The sequence below is a fragment of the Dendropsophus ebraccatus genome, chromosome 2, assembly GCF_027789765.1.
Source record: "Dendropsophus ebraccatus isolate aDenEbr1 chromosome 2, aDenEbr1.pat, whole genome shotgun sequence".
Taxonomy (NCBI): domain Eukaryota; kingdom Metazoa; phylum Chordata; class Amphibia; order Anura; family Hylidae; genus Dendropsophus; species Dendropsophus ebraccatus.
Window position 1 is genome coordinate 196,821,454 of NC_091455.1, and position 23,596 is coordinate 196,845,049.

The 23,596-nt window shown below is 48.1% G+C and overlaps 1 protein-coding gene across 1 annotated transcript in view; it reads left to right on the forward strand.

Moving 5' to 3' along the window:
- LOC138784215 (macrophage mannose receptor 1-like) overlaps positions 1 to 23,596 on the forward strand; it is a 72,794-nt gene that overhangs the window by 24,415 nt on the left and 24,783 nt on the right. Inside the window, exons 10-17 of the mRNA XM_069959721.1 lie at positions 9,673 to 9,788; positions 11,364 to 11,512; positions 13,626 to 13,819; positions 14,660 to 14,797; positions 18,824 to 18,962; positions 19,466 to 19,498; positions 20,829 to 20,995; positions 23,333 to 23,400. Coding sequence (XP_069815822.1) covers positions 9,673 to 9,788; positions 11,364 to 11,512; positions 13,626 to 13,819; positions 14,660 to 14,797; positions 18,824 to 18,962; positions 19,466 to 19,498; positions 20,829 to 20,995; positions 23,333 to 23,400 — 1,004 coding nt within the window. The remainder of the gene's footprint in view (positions 1 to 9,672; positions 9,789 to 11,363; positions 11,513 to 13,625; positions 13,820 to 14,659; positions 14,798 to 18,823; positions 18,963 to 19,465; positions 19,499 to 20,828; positions 20,996 to 23,332; positions 23,401 to 23,596) is intronic.

Consider the following 23,596-nt stretch of genomic DNA (forward strand, 5'->3'; position numbering starts at 1 on the left):
CCCCATCCCAACACACACACAGCATCCCCTGCAGCCCCCCATCCTACCCTCCCAGCATCCCCTGCAGCCCCCCATCCTACCCTCCCAGCATCCCCTGCAGACCCCCCATCTCCAAACACAGCATCCCCTGCAGACCCCCCTATACCCGAACATAGCATCTCCTGCAGACCCCCATCCCAACACACACACAGCATCCCCTGCAGCCCCCCATCCTACCGTCCCAGCATCCCCTGCAGCCCCCCATCCTACCCCCCCCTCCCAGCATCCCCTGCAGACCCCCCATCTCCAAACACAGCATCCCCTGCAGACCCCCCTATCCCCAAACACAGCATCCCCTGCAGACCCCCATCCCCACACACAGCATCCCCTGCAGCCCCCCTATCCCCACACACACAGCATCCCCTGCAGCCCCCTTCATCCCCCCACACAGCATCCCCTGCAGCCCCCCTATCTCCAAACACAGCATCCCCTGCAGACCCCCCTATCTCCAAACACAGCATCCCCTGCAGCCCCCCCCTTCCCCACACACACAGCATCCCCTGCAGCCCCCCCCTTCCCCACACACACAGCATCCCCTGCAGCCCCCCATCCCCACACAGCATCCCCTGCAGCCCCCCATCCTCCCACACACATAGCATCCCCTGCAGCCCCCCCTATCCCCAAACACAGCATCCCCGGCAGACCGCCCTATCTCCAAACACAGCATCCCCTGCAGCCCCCCTATTCCTCCCCACACACAGCATCCCCTGCAGCCCCCCTATTCCTCCCCACACACAGCATCCCCTGCAGCCCCCCATCCTCCCACACACACACAGCATCCCCTGCAGCCCCCCCTATCCCCAAACACAGCATCCCCTGCAGACCCCCCTATCTCCAAACACAGCATCCCTGCAGCCCCCCTATCCCTACACACACAGCATCCCCTGCAGCCCCCCTATCCCTACACACACAGCATCCCCTGCAGCCCCCCTATCCCCACACACACAGCATCCCCTGCAGACCCCCATCCCTACACACACAGCATCCCCTGCAGCCCCCTCCATCCCCCCACACAGCATCCCCTGCAGCCCCCCCTATCCCCAAACACAGCATCCCCTGCAGACCGCCCTATCTCCAAACACAGCATCCCCTGCAGCCCCCCTATCCCCACACACACAGCATCCCCTGCAGCCCCCTTCATCCCCCCACACAGCATCCCCTGCAGCCCCCCCTATCTCCAAACACAGCATCCCCTGCAGACCCCCCTATCTCCAAACACAGCATCCCCTGCAGCCCCCCCTTCCCCACACACACAGCATCCCCTGCAGCCCCCTCCATCCCCCCCACACAGCATCCCCTGCAGCCCCCTATCCCCAAACACAGCATCCCCTGCAGCCCCCCCTCCCCCCCCACACAGCATCCCCTGTAGCCCCCCCATCCCCCCACACACAGCATCCCCTGCACCCCCCCAACCTTACACACAGCATCCCCTGCAGACCATCATCCCCACACACACAGCATCCCCTGCAGCCCCCCCTATCCCCACACACAGCATCCCCTGCAGACCCCCATCCCTACACACACAGCATCCCCTGCAGACCCCCATCCTCCCACACACACAGCATCCCCTGCAGCCCCCCTATCCCCAATCACAGCATCCCCTGCAGCCCCCCCCCTGTCCCCAAACACAGCATCCCCGCCAGACCGCCCTATCTCCAAACACAGCATCCCCTGCAGCCCCCCCTATCCCCACACACAGCATCCCCTGCAGACCCCCATCCCTACACACACAGCATCCCCTGCAGACCCCCATCCCTACACACACAGCATCCCCTGCAGACCCCCATCCTCCCACACACACAGCATCCCTGCAGCCCCCCTATCCCCAAACACAGCATCCCCTGCAGCCCCCCCCTGTCCCCACACACAGCATCCCCGGCAGACCGCCCTATCTCCAAACACAGCATCCCCTGCAGCCCCCCTATCCCTCCCCACACACAGCATCCCCTGCAGCCCCCCATCCCCACACAGCATCCCCTGCAGCCCCCCATCCTCCCACACACACACAGCATCCCCTGCAGCCCCCCTATCCCCAAACACAGCATCCCCTGCAGACCCCCCTATCTCCAAACACAGCATCCCCTGCAGCCCCCCTATCCCCACACACACAGCATCCCCTGCAGACCCCCCTATCTCCAAACACAGCATCCCCTGCAGCCCCCCTATCCCCACACACACAGCATCCCCTGCAGACCCCCATCCCTACACACACAGCATCCCCTGCAGCCCCCTCCATCCCCCCACACAGCATCCCCTGCAGGCCCCCCTATCCCCAAACACAGCATCCCCTGCAGACCGCCCTATCTCCAAACACAGCATCCCCTGCAGCCCCCCTATCCCCACACACAGCATCCCCTGCAGCCCCCCTATCCCCACACACACAGCATCCCCTGCAGCCCCCTTCATCCCCCCACACAGCATCCCCTGCAGCCCCCCTATCTCCAAACACAGCATCCCCTGCAGACCCCCCTATCTCCAAACACAGCATCCCCTGCAGCCCCCCCCCTTCCCCACACACACAGCATCCCCTGCAGCCCCCTCCATCCCCCCCCACACAGCATCCCCTGAAGCCCCCTATCCCCAAACACAGCATCCCCTGCAGCCCCCCATCCCCCCCCCACACAGCATCCCCTGCACCCCCCCATCCTTACACACAGCATCCCCTGCAGACCATCATCCCCACACACACAGCATCCCCTGCAGCCCCCCCTATCCCCACACACAGCATCCCCTGCAGACCCCCATCCCTACACACACAGCATCCCCTGCAGACCCCCATCCCTACACACACAGCATCCCCTGCAGACCCCCATCCTCCCACACACACAGCATCCCCTGCAGCCCCCCTATCCCCAATCACAGCATCCCCTGCAGCCCCCCCCTGTCCCCAAACACAGCATCCCCTGCAGCCCCCTATCCCCAAACACAGCATCCCCTGCAGACCCCCCCATCCCCAAACACAGCATCCCATGCAGACCCCCCTATCCCCAAACACAGCATCCCCTGCAGACCCCCCTATCCCCAAACACAGCATCCCCTGCAGACCCCCATCCCCACACACACAGCATCCCCTGCAGCCCCCCCATCCCTACACACACACAGCATCGCCTGCAGCCCCTCCACCCCCCCCACACAGCATCCCCTGCAGCCCCCCCTATCCCCACACACACACAGCATCCCCTGCAGCCCCCCATCCCCACACACACACAGCATCCCCTGCAGCCCCCTCCATCCCCCCCACACAGCATCCCCTGCAGCCCCCCCATCCCCACACACACACAGCATCCCCTGCAGCCCCCTCCATCCCCCCCACACAGCATTTCCTGCAGCCCCCTATCCCCAAACACAGCATCCCCTGCAGACCCCCCATCCCCACACACACAGCATCCCCTGGACCCCCCCATCCTTACACACAGCATCTCCTGCAGCCCCCCTCCCCACACACAGCATCCCCTGCAGCCCCCTCCATCCCCCCCACACAGCATCCCCTGCAGCCCCCCCCCTATCCCTACACACACACAGCATCCCCTGCAGCCCCCCCTATCTCCAAACACAGCATCCCCTGCAGACCCCCCATCTCCAAACACAGCATCCCCTGCAGACCCCCCTATACCCGAACATAGCATCTCCTGCAGACCCCCATCCCAACACACACACAGCATCCCCTGCAGCCCCCCATCCTACCCTCCCAGCATCCCCTGCAGCCCCCATCCTACCCCCCCCCTCCCAGCATCCCCTGCAGACCCCCCATCTCCAAACACAGCATCCCCTGCAGACCCCCCTATACCCGAACATAGCATCTCCTGCAGACCCCCATCCCAACACACACACAGCATCCCCTGCAGCCCCCCATCCTACCCTCCCAGCATCCCCTGCAGCCCCCCATCCTACCCCCCCCCTCCCAGCATCCCCTGCAGACCCCCCATCTCCAAACACAGCATCCCCTGCAGACCCCCCTATCCCCAAACACAGCATCCCCTGCAGACCCCCATCCCCACACACAGCATCCCCTGCAGCCCCCCTATCCCCACACACACAGCATCCCCTGCAGCCCCCTTCATCCCCCCACACAGCATCCCCTGCAGCCCCCCTATCTCCAAACACAGCATCCCCTGCAGACCCCCCTATCTCCAAACACAGCATCCCCTGCAGCCCCCCCCTCTCCCACACACACAGCATCCCCTGCAGCCCCCTCCATCCCCCCCCCACACAGCATCCCCTGAAGCCCCCTATCCCCAAACACAGCATCCCCTGCAGCCCCCCATCCCCCCCCACACAGCATCCCCTGTAGCCCCCCCATCCCCCCACACACAGCATCCCCTGCACCCCCCCATCCTTACACACAGCATCCCCTGCAGACCATCATCCCCACACACACAGCATCCCCTGCAGCCCCCCCTATCCCCACACACAGCATCCCCTGCAGACCCCCATCCCTACACACACAGCATCCCCTGCAGACCCCCATCCCTACACACACAGCATCCCCTGCAGACCCCCATCCTCCCACACACACAGCATCCCCTGCAGCCCCCCTATCCCCAATCACAGCATCCCCTGCAGCCCCCCCCCTGTCCCCAAACACAGCATCCCCTGCAGCCCCCTATCCCCAAACACAGCATCCCCTGCAGACCCCCCCATCCCCAAACACAGCATCCCCTGCAGACCCCCCTATCCCCAAACACAGCATCCCCTGCAGACCCCCCTATCCCCAAACACAGCATCCCCTGCAGACCCCCCTATCCCCAAACACAGCATCCCTTGCAGACCCCCATCCCCACACACACAGCATCCCCTGCAGCCCCCCCATCCCTACACACACACAGCATCGCCTGCAGCCCCTCCATCCCCCCCACACAGCATCCCCTGCAGCCCCCCTATCCCCACACACACACAGCATCCCCTGCAGCCCCCCATCCCCACACACACACACAGCATCCCCTGCAGCCCCCTCCATCCCCCCCACACAGCATCCCCTGCAGCCCCCCCTATCCCCACACACACACAGCATCCCCTGCAGCCCCCTCCATCCCCACACACACAGCATTTCCTGCAGCCCCCTATCCCCAAACACAGCATCCCCTGCAGACCCCCCATCCCCACACACACAGCATCCCCTGGACCCCCCCATCCTTACACACAGCATCTCCTGCAGCCCCCCTCCACACACACAGCATCCCCTGCAGCCCCCTCCATCCCCCCCACACAGCATCCCCTGCAGCCCCCCCCCTATCCCCAAACACACACAGCATCCCCTGCAGCCCCCCCTATCTCCAAACACAGCATCCCCTGCAGACCCCCCATCTCCAAACACAGCATCCCCTGCAGACCCCCCTATACCCGAACATAGCATCTCCTGCAGACCCCCATCCCAACACACACACAGCATCCCCTGCAGCCCCCCATCCTACCCTCCCAGCATCCCCTGCAGCCCCCCATCCTACCCCCCCCCCTCCCAGCATCCCCTGCAGACCCCCCATCTCCAAACACAGCATCCCCTGCAGACCCCCCTATCCCCAAACACAGCATCCCCTGCAGACCCCCATCCCCACGCACACAGCATCCCCTGCAGCCCCCCCATCCCTACACACACACAGCATCGCCTGCAGCCCCTCCATCCCCCCCACACAGCATCCCCTGCAGCCCCCCCTATCCCCACACACACAGCATCCCCTGCAGCCCCCCCATCCACACACACACAGCATCCCCTGCAGCCCCCTCCATCCCCCCCACACAGCATCCCCTGCAGCCCCCCCTATCCCCACACACACACAGCATCCCCTGCAGCCCCCTCCATCCCCCCCACACAGCATCCCCTGCAGCCCCCCTATCCCCACACACACACAGCATCCCCTGCAGCCCCCTCCATCCCCCCACACAGCATCCCCTGCAGCCCCCCTATCCCCACACACACACAGCATCCCCTGCAGCCCCCTCCATCCCCCCCACAGCATCCCCTGCAGCCCCCTATCCCCACACACAGCATCCCCTGCAGCCCCCTCCATCCCCCCCACACAGCATTTCCTGCAGCCCCCTATCCCCAAACACACACAGCATCCCCTGCAGACCCCCCATCTCCAAACACAGCATCCCCTGCAGACCCCCCTATACCCGAACATAGCATCTCCTGCAGACCCCCATCCCAACACACACACAGCATCCCCTGCAGCCCCCCATCCTACCCTCCCAGCATCCCCTGCAGCCCCCCATCCTACCCCCCCTCCCAGCATCCCCCGCAGCCCCCCATCCCCACACACACAGCATCCCATGCAGCCCCCCCCCCCCTCCACACACACACAGCATCCCATGTTTATTATTATTTTTACTAATAGGGGGTGCGCACATGAGGGGGGCGAGGGGAATTTCGACAGCAAAAGTGATCATGTGAAGGGAAAAGTGACTATGGTGAAAATACAGAAACCCCAGTTTCCCAGCATCTTGTATTGTACTCAGTGTAATGGAGGTCACCCAGCTTTCCCAGCATCTTATACTCAGTGGTTGGTAGCCTCGGGGAGATGCACAGTAAATCTATACTGTGCAGCTGAAAACCATATCAGCACAATTGTGCTCTTACCAAATATTACCCTCCCAACATCAGTGCAGGGATGGTGGATGATAACCCGGGCCTGTACTTCTGCCAGCAGCACAGTTTGGATAATGTCTCCAGCCCTTCTGGTCATTTGTGACCAGGGAATTCCCACTGCTCTGTGTGAAAGGGCCAGAAGTCTCTTTGTCAATGTAAGTCTATGGGACTATGATCCGTGTCAGCGCTGAGCCGTCCCATGGACTTATACAGGAAAGTGTCTTCCGACCCCTTCACAGGGAACAGTAGGAATTCCTTGTTTACAAATGACTGGAAGGGCTCAATGTGTTATCCGAACTGTGAGAACATTGCCGCTGGAGGGAGTATTGGAGTGGGTGGCATCTACCTTCCTCGCACTGATGTGGGGAGCGTAATAAAAGGTAAGGACCAGAGTGGTCCTTGAAGGATGGGCCGCTAGCCGGCTACTCATGGGCCACTGCTGTGTACCTGCCCCCCAGGCTAAAATGTGCCAGCCAGCCCCTGTATATATCACATGTGCTGCTATATACCACCACCTCCAGCACTATGCCCCAGTCTGTACACTATAGTAATGAAGGGGCTGGAGTCCAGCACAGGCAGGAGGAGGGGGAGCACACACTGTCACAAAGACGGATTATGTGCTTTCTTCAGTGTGCACACTCTCCTAGAAGCACACTGCACTGCCTGTAGCTCACACATCCACACAGAGCACCACACAGTAGTAATCCCAGAGCTACAGACCTGGCACATGGCTCCCTCTTGGGTCTGAGACCTTCTCCCCCACCCCCAATTGTCTGGACCCCCCCTCCAGACCCTCCCCCTTACAAACAATCATGACCCTCAGCCACCAGCCTCCCCCCTTTCCCTCGTTGTTATACTCTCTAGTACTGGGGAGGAGGAGGAGGAGGGATCAGCATGTGGAGCCGCTGTGGCTGTCCGTTCATGCTCCTACCCAATCCTAAGGAAGACTGCCAGGTGACGTCACACATCACAGAGACGAAGCCCAGCAGTTCCTGGGGAGGGCGGCAGGGGGCGGCCAGGCACTCAGCACTGATACGGGTCGGGACTGCTGTCATTTTAGTGAAGTTAAACTTCACTAAAATGACAGTGGCAGAGAAGATTGTGCCGCCCCCTGCAGGAACACAGGAGCTGCCGCCTGAGGCTGAAGCCTCAGTCTGCCTCATGGCAGGAGCGGGCCTGCCCTAAGGCTACGTGGAAAACATGGATATAGTCATTGGCTGTATCCATGTTTTCCAGACAACCTTAGAGCTTTATCCAAGTTCAGCAGCCCCAGCTAATCAACTCGAATCAAAATCGACTCGAACCCGAACCCGGTTCGCTCATCTCTAGTCATGATGGAAATTTTGGTTGGAGTAGTTCTGACACTTCTAGAGATGTGATATGCAAAATCGTGTTACATTGTACTTTGTATATGTTTTAGCATTTCTCTAAAAAGAAATTCCAAGGGGTTAAAATGAGACTGAGAACTCAAACTAACAAATTCCTCCGATTCAAAAACCTGATTGACTTACTTAAGAGATCAATTAACGGATGTTCTGTTCTTTTCCACTTCAAAGTAACGAATTGCTGCACAGCCGTGATCAAATGTATCAACTGTGTGGCTAAGTGCCCTATTACACAAAGTGATTATCGTATGTATTTTGCCGAGTAATGACCATCATGGACGATAATCACTGCGTGTAATAAAAGGCAATGATTAGCCGACATGCACCAACCTGTTGAAACACAAACGGTTAGTATAGCAACGATCTGCTGCTGTCGCTCCATGTAATAGGAGCGGCAGCCGCAGACCGCCACCGTCTCCTATGGGCTCCCCGAATGATCTAAAGATCGTCCAGAGAGCTCCCTGCGCTATCTCTGCTATTACAAGCACCGACAGCAATCGGTGAACTAGGAGCAAGTGAGCGCTGATCTGACATGTTGGCACTCACTTGCTCCCTAAGATCACCCTATGTAATAGGGGCTTTAGTCGCAAGAGTTAGAAAGCATTGGTGGTAATATTTGCCAATTTATCTTGGACTAATATGATCTGTTACACAGAGCCATTAGACATAGAAAAAAGAACCACTCTCTGTTCCACAGTACCGGCAGAGGTCACTGTCACATAAATTGTGCTTGAACATTTGTCAACTTTTAAATGTTTGACAACAAATTGTACATCGGGCGAAGAAAATAAATTAAGTTGATGGTTACCTCTCAGCATGTAGATAGTTGCCCCCCCCCCCCCCATTTCATTGTTTCTTATTAGGAAGACAGTTGCCCTCTCAAATATTTGTCCCCTACTAAGTACATAGGTGCCCTCCTAGTAAGTAGAGAATAGTTGCCACCTTAGTAAGTAGACGTACCCCCAGTAGGAGGATAGTTTCCCCCCAGTAAGTCTTCCTATACTATATAGTTAGTTGTCTTCCTAGTCAGTTGTTGTCCCCCACTAGTTAGATAGTTGCCCTCCTAGTAAGCAGCTGTCCCCCACTAAGTAGATAGTTGCCCTCCTAGTAAGCAGCTGTCCCATACTAGGGAGATAGTAGTCCTCCTTGTAAGCTTGAGGTTATTAGGGACACAGGTGGTGTTCCTCATCCCCCCACTGCACCACTCGGCCCGCCTCCTATTTCTTCGGTCATGCCTACCTATGCGTATTCCATAAAGCATAAGCAGGCCAGTCTTTTAGGTAGGCATGACCAAAGGAGGGGGCGGGTGGGTCAAACATTGCACAGGGGGGCCGAGAAACGCCCCCAATGCTACTAATGAGCTCATTTGCATATATTTTTATTAAAGTTATCAAGAAGGTACGCGGCTGCAGGGAGATATTAGCAGTTTGCACACACCTGCTGATAGTTTCCCTTTAAGAATCACATAAACTATCACATGAAGGAAAATTGTGACTATTTAACTTTATGCTATTGCTTTGCATATGTAAAACACCTTTTATATAGTGTGCTAAGGACACCAGTAATTCCAACACAGTAATCCCTGTTTATAGAGTTAATAGAACTAAAAAAAAATGAAAATAGTAGTAAATAATATTGTATTAACCTTTATTCTTGTATAACCAGGGCTGGAAGAGACACAGTTCCTACTGCTATCAAATAGGTGATTCACTCAGTACATTTGCAGAAGCTAACAGCGCATGTAACCATCACGGAGGCTTTCTGGTGACTGTCAATGACAGGTGATTATAAATTCTACAAATAACATTTCAGTTCTAAAAATAACTTATGGCTATGTAGTTAGGAGCTCACCCACTCATCAAACTGGGCTCTTCTCTAATTGTATCCACATCTCTAGGACTCAAGGGACTTCTGAGCCGGCTGGGGCTCAGCGTCAGACTGACGCTGATCCCGGCTCGGCAATCCATGCATCTGGTCTGCTGCAGACCAGAGCAATACAGCACTGATCTGATGGATCGGTGCTGTATTGCTCTGGTCTGCAGCAGACCAGATGTATAATGCATACTACACTAATCTCTATGGGAGATCAGTGTAGTTGTATTAGAAGTCCCCCAGGGGGACTTCTAATTGATATGTATGTTAAAGAAGAAGTTTTTTTTATTAATAAAAATTCCCCTCCCCTAATAAAAGTATGAATCACTCCCCTGTTCCCATTTAATAAAAATGAATAAATATATTTGGTATCACCGCGTGCATAATCAATTGAACTATTAAATGATCCCATTCCTGATCTCGCACGGTAAATGGTGTAAGCGCAAAAAAAATTCTTAAGTGCAAAATTGCACATTTTTGGTTGTATCAAATCCAGAAAAACTGTAGTAAAAAGTGTTTAAAAAGTCGCATATACCCAAAGAAGGTACCGATAGAAAGTACACATCATGGCGCAAAAAATTACACCTCACACCTTCCCATAGACCAAAAGGCAAAAGCGTTATAATGATGGAAAGCGCAAAACTGAAAATTGGCTCAAACCTTAAGGGGTTAAACCAAACCTTTGAACTAGCATACTGCCTTTGGCATTAGTAGAATAACTCTTTGTCTGCCCTTACCCTTTTTCCATTCATTCATTTGCATTGATGAAAACATTTTTGCACCACAAACTACTATTAAGGACCCTATTACACGGGGCAATAATATGCTGAATCAGGCCGATTTGGCCATTGTTCCATGTAATAGAGACAATGATCAGCTGAAAAGCGATCATCAGCTAATCATTGTCTTTTAGCAAGTTTAAAAATCATAGGCCGCTGACTGTGCGTGGCTACATGTAATAGCAATGCATGGTCGGTGGCTGGTGACAATGTAAGGAAAATAATAAAGTTTATACTTACATGTCCAGGCTTCCCTGTTGTCATGCAGCCTTTACCCATTTTCTTCTCCCCACAGCCACCTCTGACACCTGTATCTGTACTGACAGGCCGCTCAGCCAATCACTGGCTGCGGGACTGTCCTGTCTCGGTTAGTGATTGGCTTAGTGGCTGGTCACTGAAGAGACGGGGCCATAAGTTTCATAGGCGGCGGCTGCGGAGAGCAGGAAACTCCGGGAAAAGGCACCAGGACAATGGGGAAGCATGGGTAAGTATAAACTTTATTATTTTCTATGTGAAATCAAGGGCTGCATGGGCATCGCCAACAATGTCCATCCGCATATGATCATTGAGCTATCTAATAGGCTCAGTAAGTAAGCGCAGATCTAGCAAATCGACGCCCAATTAGACTCACTTACACTGCTCATACGGCTCTAAAGTTACAACATCTTTGTCTGAAGCTTAACATAAAATATATGTTCATTGCAGGATTGAGCAGGCCTATATAACAAGTCTGATTGGGGTCAGAGCTGAGAAATATTTCTGGACAGGACTCTCTGATATAGAGGATAGGAAGACTTATAAATGGGCCAACAAGGAAACAGTATTGTATACACACTGGAATGCCGACATGCCGGGTAAGTCCATTCTATACTCTATGGCGCTCTTACCATGATCCATGTTATGGTTTGCCAACCAACACATTGTTACCTAGACTATACTGTACATGCCCCTGACTATTTGCCATCACATGGGTCCCTGTGCATATCTCCATCATGCCACTCTGCATCAGTATTTTCCTTCTCTGTAGGGAAAGGTTCTGATTAGTGATCCTTCCACAATCTATGTTCCCAAAACGTCTCTTTTTGGCTGTTTTACGCTGTCTTTTTGGATGCCCGTCATTTTGAGACGGCTGTAATCTGCATAATACAGCTATATTTTTGTCTCAAAATGATGGCTGTCCAAAAAGATGGGCATAAAACAGCCAAAAAAGACATTGTGGTAACATAGTCACATAGTGACAGACTCAAATCTGTGAGGTTGGAGCTGGAATTAACCAATAAGCAATTTCCCCTGGTAGCACTCGCCTCCTATGTACTCAATTACATACTGTACATAGGAGGGTTGCAGAGAAAGGACTACAGTATTAAAAGCCATACTAAATAGAGCTCACCCATTCATTGTACAATTATTTATGAGGGTATCCTAAGTTATCCACTGCATAGTTAGTAAGTTCCTGATCACAGGGGGTCCGACCACTGGGACCCCACCGATCGTGAAAATGGGAGTCCCATGTCTCCTGCTAGAATAAAGCACTGTGCTCAGTTATAGTATCTCCTTTAGTCCCATGATTTGTAAATCATTGTTTTGATAACCTGTTGCCCTCGGTTATGACCCACTAAGTTGGGCCAGGCATGCTCAGTTCAGCTGAAATATCCAGGAAGTACAGGCAGTTGGTCTTTACTAAGCCTGGAAGCAAGGTGGATTGTGGGAAAAAGTCTGCACTGTTGCATGGCAATAGCAGGGCCACAGTTCAAAGAGGAAAACAGTACAGAGATGTAAGTTACTTTAGTAAAACATCCCATTTAATCTCCCTTACATACATTATATGTACGAGGTACACATTCAAAATTATCTTGTCTCCATCCTAATTGGACACCTGGCTCCCTGTTCTGGAGATCATGTGGCAGTGTTTGCTAAACAGTTTTTGCTCTCAAGATTACCGTATGTTTTGGCATATAAGGCGACTGGGCATATAAGATGACCCTTGACTTTCAAAAAAATTGTCTGGGGTTTGCCTTATAAGGCGGAAAATGTTAACGCCTACCTGACCGCAGAAGGCGGGTTAACTGTAGTTAAAGAAAAACAAACAGTTAACTCATCTGTGACTCATTTCCAGCAGTCACACGTCTCCCATCCCGTTCCCGGCGCAGGCAGTGTGACGTACACTGTCTGCGCTGGAGATCCGGAAGCTCTCCCAGGCAGCTGAGCGTCTCATCGGAGAAGCTCGGAGACACTCGGCTGCCGGGAAAGCTTCAGATGAATGACAGAGGCTTCGGGGACTTCCGGAGCCTCTGTTGCTCTCCCGAAGCTTTCCCGGCATCCGAACGTCCTCAAGCTTCTCCGATGAGACGCTGGGCTGCCTCCGAGAGCTTGAGATGAAAGCTTCGGCGACCTCCGGCACAGGCAGTGTCAAACTGCCTGCACCGGAAACAGGACAGGAGATGCGCGGCTTCCGGGAACTGGTTACAGGTGATTTAACCGTTAGTTTTTTTTATTGTGGTTGTCGCATACAGTGGGGAAGCGGCCATTTTTGAGCTCCCCCACCGGCAGCAACCATACGCGGCGTATAAAACGAACCCCCGACTTCTGAGAAGATTTTTCGGGGTAAAAAAGTCATCTTATACACCAGAAGATACAGTATTTATATACAGTATAAGCAAACATGAGAAAATATAGTTTTCAGCTGCCAGACCTATTGTGATCATACTTCACGTTAGTTCTATGAACATATATCAATAAGTTTTTTGTCACAACATATAATAATAATTGTTATTGTTATTTATATAGCGCCAACAAATACATAGACGGAAAAAAATCAGACGTTACAGAGATATACATATACTTATCCATACATAAGGAGTAAGGGCCCTGCTCGCATGCATGAGCTCACAGACTATTAGGGGGGGGGGGGGGGTTGAGACAAAATGGCAGAGGGGCAAAGTGCTTCAATGTTACATTTCCTTCAAGGCAGAAGACAGGGCTGTGTCGCTATGAGGACTGGAATTAGAGCAGGATTATGGGATGTTATAAACTGTGAAGAGAAGACTAAGTATGTGTGCAAAAAGTGGGCACAAGGAGCGACACCACCGCCTATCCCGACAACAACAGCAGAACCAACATGTCCAACCAATTGGACTTCAATAGGAGATGCATGCTACAAGGTAAGGGAACCTGTTTATGCAATAATTATATTAATAATCTATCTGTCTGTTTTTGTGCAATGCATCGTGCAAGGGAGGGGCCTGACTTAAACATTGTCCAGGGTAACCAAGTGCGGTCTACCTTCTTACTCTGACCATGTTTCTCTGCTGTCATGGACTCCATACAATGTAGGACGTCTAATTCTGCCACCATTTTTGCAATTAAGGGAGGAACAGTGGACTACTTTAGGGGATGAAAGTTTTTGCTTCCGTCAAAAAAAAGTGGTGCAGTTATTCCTATTTGGCAGCTAGGGAAGGGCCCGGAAGTGACAACAAAGCTAGGCCAGGAGAGGGGTGATATCTTTGTCTGTTACCTCAACACATATATCTCAAAGACATCACACCAGAAAGGCTGTAAAGCCGAGCAATCCCACCAGATGTGGCGCATAGTCCCACAGTCACAAAACAAATTGGAGGTCAGGCAGAGGTCTCAGGCCATAATCCAGGTGTGCCAAACAGTCCACTGTCCTACAAAGTATGTATCTAAATATTCTTCAGATGTCATGATAGCTATAAATTGCAACATGTGAAGTGAACTCCAATGTGGGTCATTACCGGCTGTTTGACTACATTAGTGCAGTCGGACGTAAGTGGGTTAAAGGGGTTGTAAAGCTCCTCTCTTTTCTGCCCAATGTGCCATTGTGTAGGTAGAGATGTTTCTGTAAGGTGTGTGCCACAACTGCTCTGGAAACCATAGGCGTCCTAATAATTAAAATACGGCAACATATATCTCATATCTATTTTTTTATACAGACCCAAAAAAGTCTTGTTTACAGACACAGGGACTCATGCCGGACATAGCTGTGTATACTGACCATCATTCATCATCCATTTTTTTGTTTCTACAAAAGATATACAGAATACTTCTATTTACATATCTGGATTGGTCTCCTAATCAGTAACCCGGATGAAGGCTTCACGTGGTCAGATGGCTCACCTGTAAGTAATGTTAGATCTGGTCAGACCTTGTTTTTTCATTCATTCACGTTTGACGTATGTGCCAGTGCTGAACATATCCATAGCATCGTCCAGAAAGGTGACCTTTACTTTTAACTCACTCTAGTCTTGGTTGCTTTGGAACTCCCTTTTTTACTGTATAGAAAAATGTATCCTCTAGCACTTTCTTATAACTAAGGATGCTTTAAAAAAAAAAAAAAAAAAGGAACTGCACTGTACCTATGTTTTAGTTTCATGGGCTGTCAATGAGCAACGTGTGCCGCTGTATGCCTAAGTGGATCTAATACATCTTTCCAGTACCTGCTATATTTTAGAAACAATACTCCCCCCACCCACCCATCCCCATAGGTAGAAAGAGGGGGGGGGGCAAGAAAGCAATTAAAATAAATTATATACTTCTGCCAAGGATTGCTCTGGTCACTGCAGGAGACTCCACGTCTTCTACGTTAGCCCACATACTCCACATTCTCTTATATTTCTTTGTTGCTTTTTACGATCTTTTGTTTTTTGCTAACCAATATTCATAAGATTCTACTCTATTGACCAGGGCAACCCATTCCTCCAATACTGGAGCATTATCACCAAATCATTTTCTAGCGATGAGTATCTTAGCCAGGTTAACCAGTTTGTTCTTTAGGGATCGAAGATAACTAATAAATTTATGTGAATCAACCTTCCAAATTGTGTATTACTTGTGTGATCAAAGGCAGTCTGGAATCCATATTGGTGAGGCTTGTAAGAGATATAATATTTGGGACAGGATTATCATTTTAACAATCCCTATCCGATCAGCCATTTATAAGGGCAATTTGACCCATATCTCCATCTTATTTTTAAATTTTTTTAACATAGGGACATAAATTCTTCACAAACTCTTGGACCAAAACCAGAATATTTATTCCTAGATATTTCAAGGTTTCACCTTTCTTTAATACTGTAACCAGATCAGATAAAACCGCACTAAATTTTAATTATTTTCTGGATAGTGTGCTCTGGAATCCTTAAAAACAAGAGAATGTCATCTGCATGCAATAAAAATGTATCATTAAGCCCCATCAAAGCCCTGTACTCCATCTTCTTCTCTAAGTCTAGCAGCCATCGGTTCCAGATATAATGCACATAGCAAGGGCCAAAGGGGGCAACCTTGTCTAGTCCCTCTGGACAGTATAGAACATTCTGTATGATTGTCATTATAGCCAACCCTCACCCTAGGCTGAGTATACAGTAGTTTTATCCATGCAATTAGATAGTTCCCCATTCCAAACCTCTCCAACACTTTCCACAGGTAACCCCACTCCACCCTGTCAAAAACCTTCAAAAGATCAGGGACCACTTTGGCCAATCTCCGTGCCAATGCTCAAACTGTTGAGCAGGGAGATCGGCCAAAGCGACTCCACTCTTATGGGGTCCTTATCCTTCTTCCTAATCAGAGTGATACTTGTTTCTCTTGTGTAGCCCGGGAGCACACCCTCCAGACAGGATTCATAAATTGTGTCCATTAACCTCTTAACGACCGCAAGCACATATTAACACCCTGCGGTCGCCTCGGGGAACCTGCGCGGTCCCGGGTGCTTCATACAGCCGGTCAAATCCGCGTGCCTGCTAATCAGCATTTTAAATGCTATTTAAATGCAGCTGTCAAAGTTGACAGCTGCATTTAAAATGCTTGCTGTCCCACTCCCTGGTGGTTTAGTGGGGGTAATCACCCCCCCGCGACATTGTCACGAAGGAGCGATCCACGTGTCTGAGGCCGACCGGGGTCTGTGCCGTAATGGTGCTGATCCCGACTCAGCATTCTATTGTTTTCGGCTGCAGCAGCTGGAAGCAATCCAGTGCCTCATTGATCTATGCTGTATAACTATACTGCATAGATCTCAATGAGAGATCAGTGTGCATATACTAGAGGTCCCCCAGGAGGAATAACCCTAAGCCCAGGGGGAATAACTCTAACCACAGGGAGACTTCTAGTATATGTGTTTAAAAAAAAGTGTTAAAAACCCTCCCCGAATAAAAGTTTGAATCACTCCCCTTTCCCCATGTTATAAATAAAAATAATATATGTATATATTATATGTATATATGTATGTTCGCTACACCCTACTATGGATATTAGGAGGTGTTGGGGGATATGTACTCCGAGTGCACTACTATTCTGACTCCCAAGAATAAATAAATAAACATGTTTTGTATCACCCAAAATATTAATTTATCATATTCCTGATCTCGCACGGTAAGCGCAAAAAAATTCCAAAGAGCAAAATTGCAAAATTGCAAAATTTTTGGTCGCGTCAAATCCAGAAAAATTGTAATAAAAAGCAATCAAAAAGTCGCATATGCACAACCAAGGTATTGATAGAAATAACACCTCATGTTGCAAAAAACGACACCTCACACAGCCCCATAGACCAAAGGATAAAAGCATTATAGGCATGGGAATACAGTAGAGATGAGCGAACCGGGTTCGGGTCCATCCGAACCCGATCGTTCGGTATTTGATTAGCTGGGGCTGCTGAACTTGGATAAAGCTCTAAGGTTGTCTGGAAAACATGGATACAGCCAATGACTATATCCATGATTTCCACATAGCCTTAGGGCTTTATCCAAGTTCAGCAGCCACCGCTAATCAAATGCCGAAAGTTCAGGTTCGGATCGACTCAAGCATGCTCGAGATTCGCTCATCTCTAGAATACAGCAATTTTAAGGAACATATATTTGTTAACAATGGTTTGAATTTTTTACAAGCCATCACATAAAACAAAAGTTATACATGTTAAATATCTTTGTAATTGTAACGACTTGTGGAACATGTATAACAAGTCAGTTTTACCCCAGGGCGAACGGCGTAAAAAAATAAAATAAAAAATGTGTTGTTTTTACAATTTCACCACACATTAAATTTACTTTTGGTTTTGCAGTGTACTTTATGAAAAAATTCAGCCTGTCATTGCAAAGTACAATTAATGGCGCAAAAAATAAGGGCTCATGTGGGTTTCTAGGTGAAAAAATGCAAGTGCTATGGCCTTTTAAGCACAAGGAGGGAAAAACAGAAGTGCAAACATGCAAATTGGCCCGGTCATCTAAGGGGTTAATGCAGGCAGCAAAATATCTGAAAACTCTTTATAGATATCAAAAAGTAACCCGTCTGTACAAGGGGCAGACTGAGAAACTAGCTAAGGATAATCTTAATTCCTCAATCGAAAAATTGAATTTAATTTAATGTATCTAATACATCTTTGAGTACTGAACAGAGCCAACGCAGAGGGCAACTTATGTTTAAAGCATTGTATTTTTTTTGTAGTGTGGTTTTAATATTAGACATCAATTAATGTTACACTTAAATACCAAGGAAGCCATGATGATCCAGCTCAACTCCGCTCCAGATTAGGTGCTTGGATTAGCTGTAATTTCATCGTACAATAACGCATTTCGGGAGTGACATTCTTCTTTCTGTTTCAATCTGGAGAAGGTGGAATCTCACCTCTGAAACACGTTGAACTACCATATTACTTTTAAATAAACTTAAGCTATCCTAGTTGGAAGAAGTGATTGGACACAGTAGTTTATCTGGCATACACCACCAGGCTGAGCCACCCAACTTGCTTTTTTTGCCACATTGTTGGGGGGTAACCATATATTCTATGCCACATTTCTAAGGAGTCACTCCAATCCCGAGAGGGGCTCGCCGGAGCTTTACAGTATTACACAAGAGGCCATTCTATGTTTTTTTTATCTTTCTTTCAGACTGTGCAGTAAGGGTTACCATCTGACTACCTACTGACTGACACTTCTATGTAATTTATACTAGGAGGCTGGTGCCGGTATTCAATATTAAACTTGTCAGTCCTCCTTTACTATGAGCCAATTCAATAGTCCCTTAGTCAGTGAAACTCACACGTACCCATATATGCTCATATATACACACGCCACACCAGCAGCTTCAACAGGTACATATCTTTTTCACTGTTATTATCTGATTAATTATGTTGTTGTTTTTTTTTTTTTAACTAGATGAACTATGAAAACTGGGACTATAACAAACCGGACAATATTCATGAAGAGCTCTGTGGGGCTCTGGGTGGTTTTAGATTAGGATGGCATGATATATTCTGTGATGATCAGTCGCAATGGATTTGTAAGATAAAGAAAGGTACGGTACATATGGTACACTAATAATTGTCGTATTACCAAACCAAGAAATCCCAGTGAAGTGTCATTGTCCACTTAAATGCATACCCATAGAATACATTGGGGGACATCTATGAAGGCTGCAGATCCTGCTGGATTTACTAAGAGGCATGTGTCTTTTAGTGAATCTGGTGGGACAGTTGGGGGTGGGGCCTAATTTTAGAGTACGCTGGTCTTTATTAATGTCCATTGTCTTTCCTGTATTTCTTTCTTCAGTCATCCATCATTATGACCAATCACCACCAATTATTACCGATATATATATGCACACTCTATCAATACTGCTGTGTTCTCTCTCTTCATCTCTCTCCATAAACTGACAGGGAAATTTCTCTCCATATTGGAAGTGTCTCTAGAAGGAAAGAAGGGAAAGGGTTTTAGACCCAACGGGAAATTCTTACCATTGTGCCAGCATTAAAATTTGTACAATTCAAACTTTTACTCTTTTTATTTTCTTGTGTCCAGGAGCGGCGCTAAAGGAAGAACCAAAACGTATTGGTAAGAGGATTTTAGATATAACATGGTAAATTATCAATATATTGCTATATACAAGACAAAAAAGAGCCCAAAGCCCTAACAGATTTCCCCAATGGATATCTAAGCCAGAATACAGTAGCCCCCCTATACCAATGCATATGACAGAATTGATCCCCATAACTACAGATATCAGAGCAGGCCACCCAAATAAATACAGAATCCAGAGCAGACCCAAGACTAGATACAAAAGGACTCAAAATAAGAAACACAGGCTCAGCATAGGGAGAGTATGTTCAAGATGAGTATATTTGAGTCGGCATTCTTGATGGTCTCCATGGTTAGGTTCCAATCCTGGAGAAGAACTTTGGAGATCATTTTTTACTTTTCACGGCACAATAAGCTCAGTCAAAAGTCCACAAATGGCTATCCGGTTTTATTGATTATTTATGTGATTTTAGTGCTGTTAATAAAAGAGGACTCAGATACTTACCTCTCCTTTTTCTTTTAGCTTGCAGCACTCACCACTACCAGAAACCACCACAAATAACACCCTGATGTCCTGATATCCTGGCATCAGCAAGTTGTCTGTGGTCACAACTAGAAGTGAAGAGTACGGCAAAAGCATAGAGACTTGCCAACTCATCTAGGAATCTAAGGGGTCTTTTTTCCAGGAGCCTCCTAGAAAATTGAGAAGAGCTGGCCAATATAATTATAAAATATGGAAATCTGGATCCTTAAAGTGTCACTGTCACTATATCTTTTAAAACCTAAATCAACAGTAGATGTGAAGTAAAGCAAGTTTGCAAATTACATTCATTTATTTTTTAGGTATCATGTAAAACACGGCACTTCCTGTATTCTGACTCCTTTTTTTTTTTTCAAAGAGTCTAAACACAGGAAGTCCCTTGTTTCTCAGGTCATCTGCACTCACAGAGAAGGCAGTCATGTGATTGATGGACACATTGAGCCGTGACTCTCTGTACTAGCCGGACTCTTTTTTTCAATCAGCACAAAACTAAAAATCTTGCTTCAGGAGACTGGACCTTGATTTCTGGTAAGTTCAGCTTTGTTTTACAGCATGATAACAACAAAAAAATCAATATATATTGCAAACCAGCTTTATATCACATCTACTGTTGGTTTAGACTTTGAAAGTTATAGTGACAGGTACACTTTAGTTATACTGCCACTCGCTACCCGAACCCCACAGAGGCAGGGCATGTAAGCATAAAGAGAGGAATGTTGCACTGTAGAATCTTTAAAATGAAAACAGACCTATATCATTGGAGTTCACATTCTGGTTTTCTAACCATGTACACATTATAATCAGATTATTGTATCCTCTTTACAGAATATGAATTTACAAGTGACGGTTGGCTAATTTACAATGACAGTCAATACTATTTTACCCATGAGGATGAAATGCCGATGGAGAAAGCACAAGAATTTTGTAATCGCAATTTTTCCCATCTTGTCACCATTAACAGTGAACCTGAATGGAAATTCCTTTGGAAATATGTGAGTTCTGAAAATTTATTATAGAAATTAATGTTAGTTAGTTAGTTAGTTAGATTAGTTAGTTTTAGGTTAGTGGTCCCAGAGGGACTTTTGGTCATGTAAAAGTTGAGTAAAAATTCTGATCCTCATGGAATTCAAATTTGTGTTCAACCTGTTCCCATTATACATTAATGTCAGTCAGTTTAACCTGCAATTCTGTCTGTCAGAGGTGAAAACATATTCGATGTTTTGCTAAGCACATTATAAGGGGTGATCCAGAATTAGAAAAAGCACAGCTAATTTCTTGCAAAAACAACGTCACTCCTGTCCTTAGGTTGTGTATGGTATAACAATTCAACTCCATTCACTTCAATGGAGCAGAGCAGCAAAATTTCACCGAACCTGAGGCAAGGAGTGCTGCTGTTTCTGTAAACCTAGATAGTCCCTTTTAAAGGTGTTGTGAAAGATTGGAAAAACATGACTGTTTCTCCCCCCAAAAACAGTGCATAGGTCATGAACGCTGTTGCAGCACAACCCCATTTACGTAAATTAAGATAAACTGCAATACCAAGCACAACCTGTGGACAGGTGGAATGCTATTTCTTAAGGAAAACAGCCATGTATTTTTAATCCTGGACAACCCATTTAAGATCGGGTACACTCACTTCACAGTCTTCAGGTCAACTACAAATGTGTCCATCCTTACCTTTAATCTGAACAGTGTCACTATGACTTGAGGTCATGACTTTAGTGAACACTATATAAATTTACGAGAGAAGACATAAACATTGGTATCTCAATTAGTGATTTTCAATCCTTTGCAAGTATATTAGGCTATTATAGTGAAAGGTTGTGATGAAATATTACTTTCTTTGACATATCTAATGAACAGGTAAGGCGGGACACATACATAATTCTATATACAAATTCAATGAGTACAGTGGATGGTGCACAATGAGGCAATCCCTAAATAGTAGATGGCATATTACTATTTTTCTCATTTAAGAGGAAAAAATAATTCCTGACTCAAAATTGGCTAATGAGAATAATTTCCTGAGCCAATGACCCTTCTCCATAATCTTAAAAAATCTCCTGAGTTATGATCATGGATGGACGGGAATGTAAAGGAACTCCAGGGACACCAGTGATCAGTAAATTGCTTATCCCGAATCTGACATTTTTCTACTTACTTGCATACCCCCGTTGTAAGGCTATAAACACAGGACACTAAGTAACCCAGTCAATGATTGCTGAGGTTAGTAGTCCTCTCGGTACACTAGCATGCCCTGAAAGATGGAAAAATACAGATAATGAAAGTTAAAATGAGAAAAAAATTGAAAGATAAAGATTGCAGTTATGGAGTTGGCATCTTTTAGGCTATTTACCGATAACTGTAGTTTTGGAAAATTTAGGTGGTGACAACCCCTTTTCAGCTATTTCAGGTACTATTAGGCCCTAGTAGCAGTGTTCATTTCAGGTACTATTAGGCCCTAGCAGCAAGTATCATTTTCTATTACATCCAGCATAGGAGCTGGTTCCAACTGTGACATGCAGACATGACATGTCCTCATATATAGCCCATCGGTATTACACTAGCAGGCAATGATGACCAAGACTCCTTCACCTTTGACCACTGTACTTATACCATTGACCAATGCTTCTACACCACTGACCAATGCTTCTACACTACTCACCAAGGTTTCTACACCTTTGATCAAGGCTCCCATACCATTAACCAAGGCTCTCACACTTTTGACCAAGGCTCTAATACCATTGACAAAAGCTACTACACAATTGACCAAGCCTCCTACAACTTTCATTGAGGTTCCTTTACCATTGACCAAGGCTCATACACTTTTGAACAAGGTTTCTATACCATTGATCAAAGCTTCTATACCATTGACCAAGGTTCCTACACCTTTGACCACAGTATTTATACCATTGACCAATAGCTTCTACACCATTGACCAAGGTTTCTACACCTTTAATCAAGGCTCTTATACCATTGACCAATAGCTTCTACACCACTGACCAAGCCTCCTACAACTTTGATTAAGGTTCCTTTACCATTGACCAAGGCTCATAAACCATTGAACAAAGTTCCTATACCATTGATCAAAGCTTCTATAGCATTGACCAAGGCTTCTACACCTTTGACCAAAGCCCCTATACCATTGAACAATGTTCCTATACCATTGATCAAGGTTCCTACACCATTAAACAAGGCTCCTACACCATTAAAAACAAGGCTCCTACCACACCGGCTTGCAACTGCACTTTCAACCTTTCCTTTGGATTATGCTTTTTTGTGTCTGTACAGAGCCTTACTCACTTTAATCTTCTCTTTCCTCTTTTTAGATTTCAACTAAAAGACTGGCACCATCTTATTACATTGGCCTGCGTTTGGGGCTGGATCGTGAATTTAAGTAGGTGACTATCAAATAAAGTGGCTCATATGAAATTTGGGTATTGAGAATAAATGGATGATAATTGATTGTTGTGTGAACATAGCCTAAAAACGAGACAACACCCACTAAGTCGCCCACATTTATTATCACTGACATTAAAGGTGGGATAAAATGAGTATTGCATGATCACTCTTTTTCAAAAACAGCACCTCTC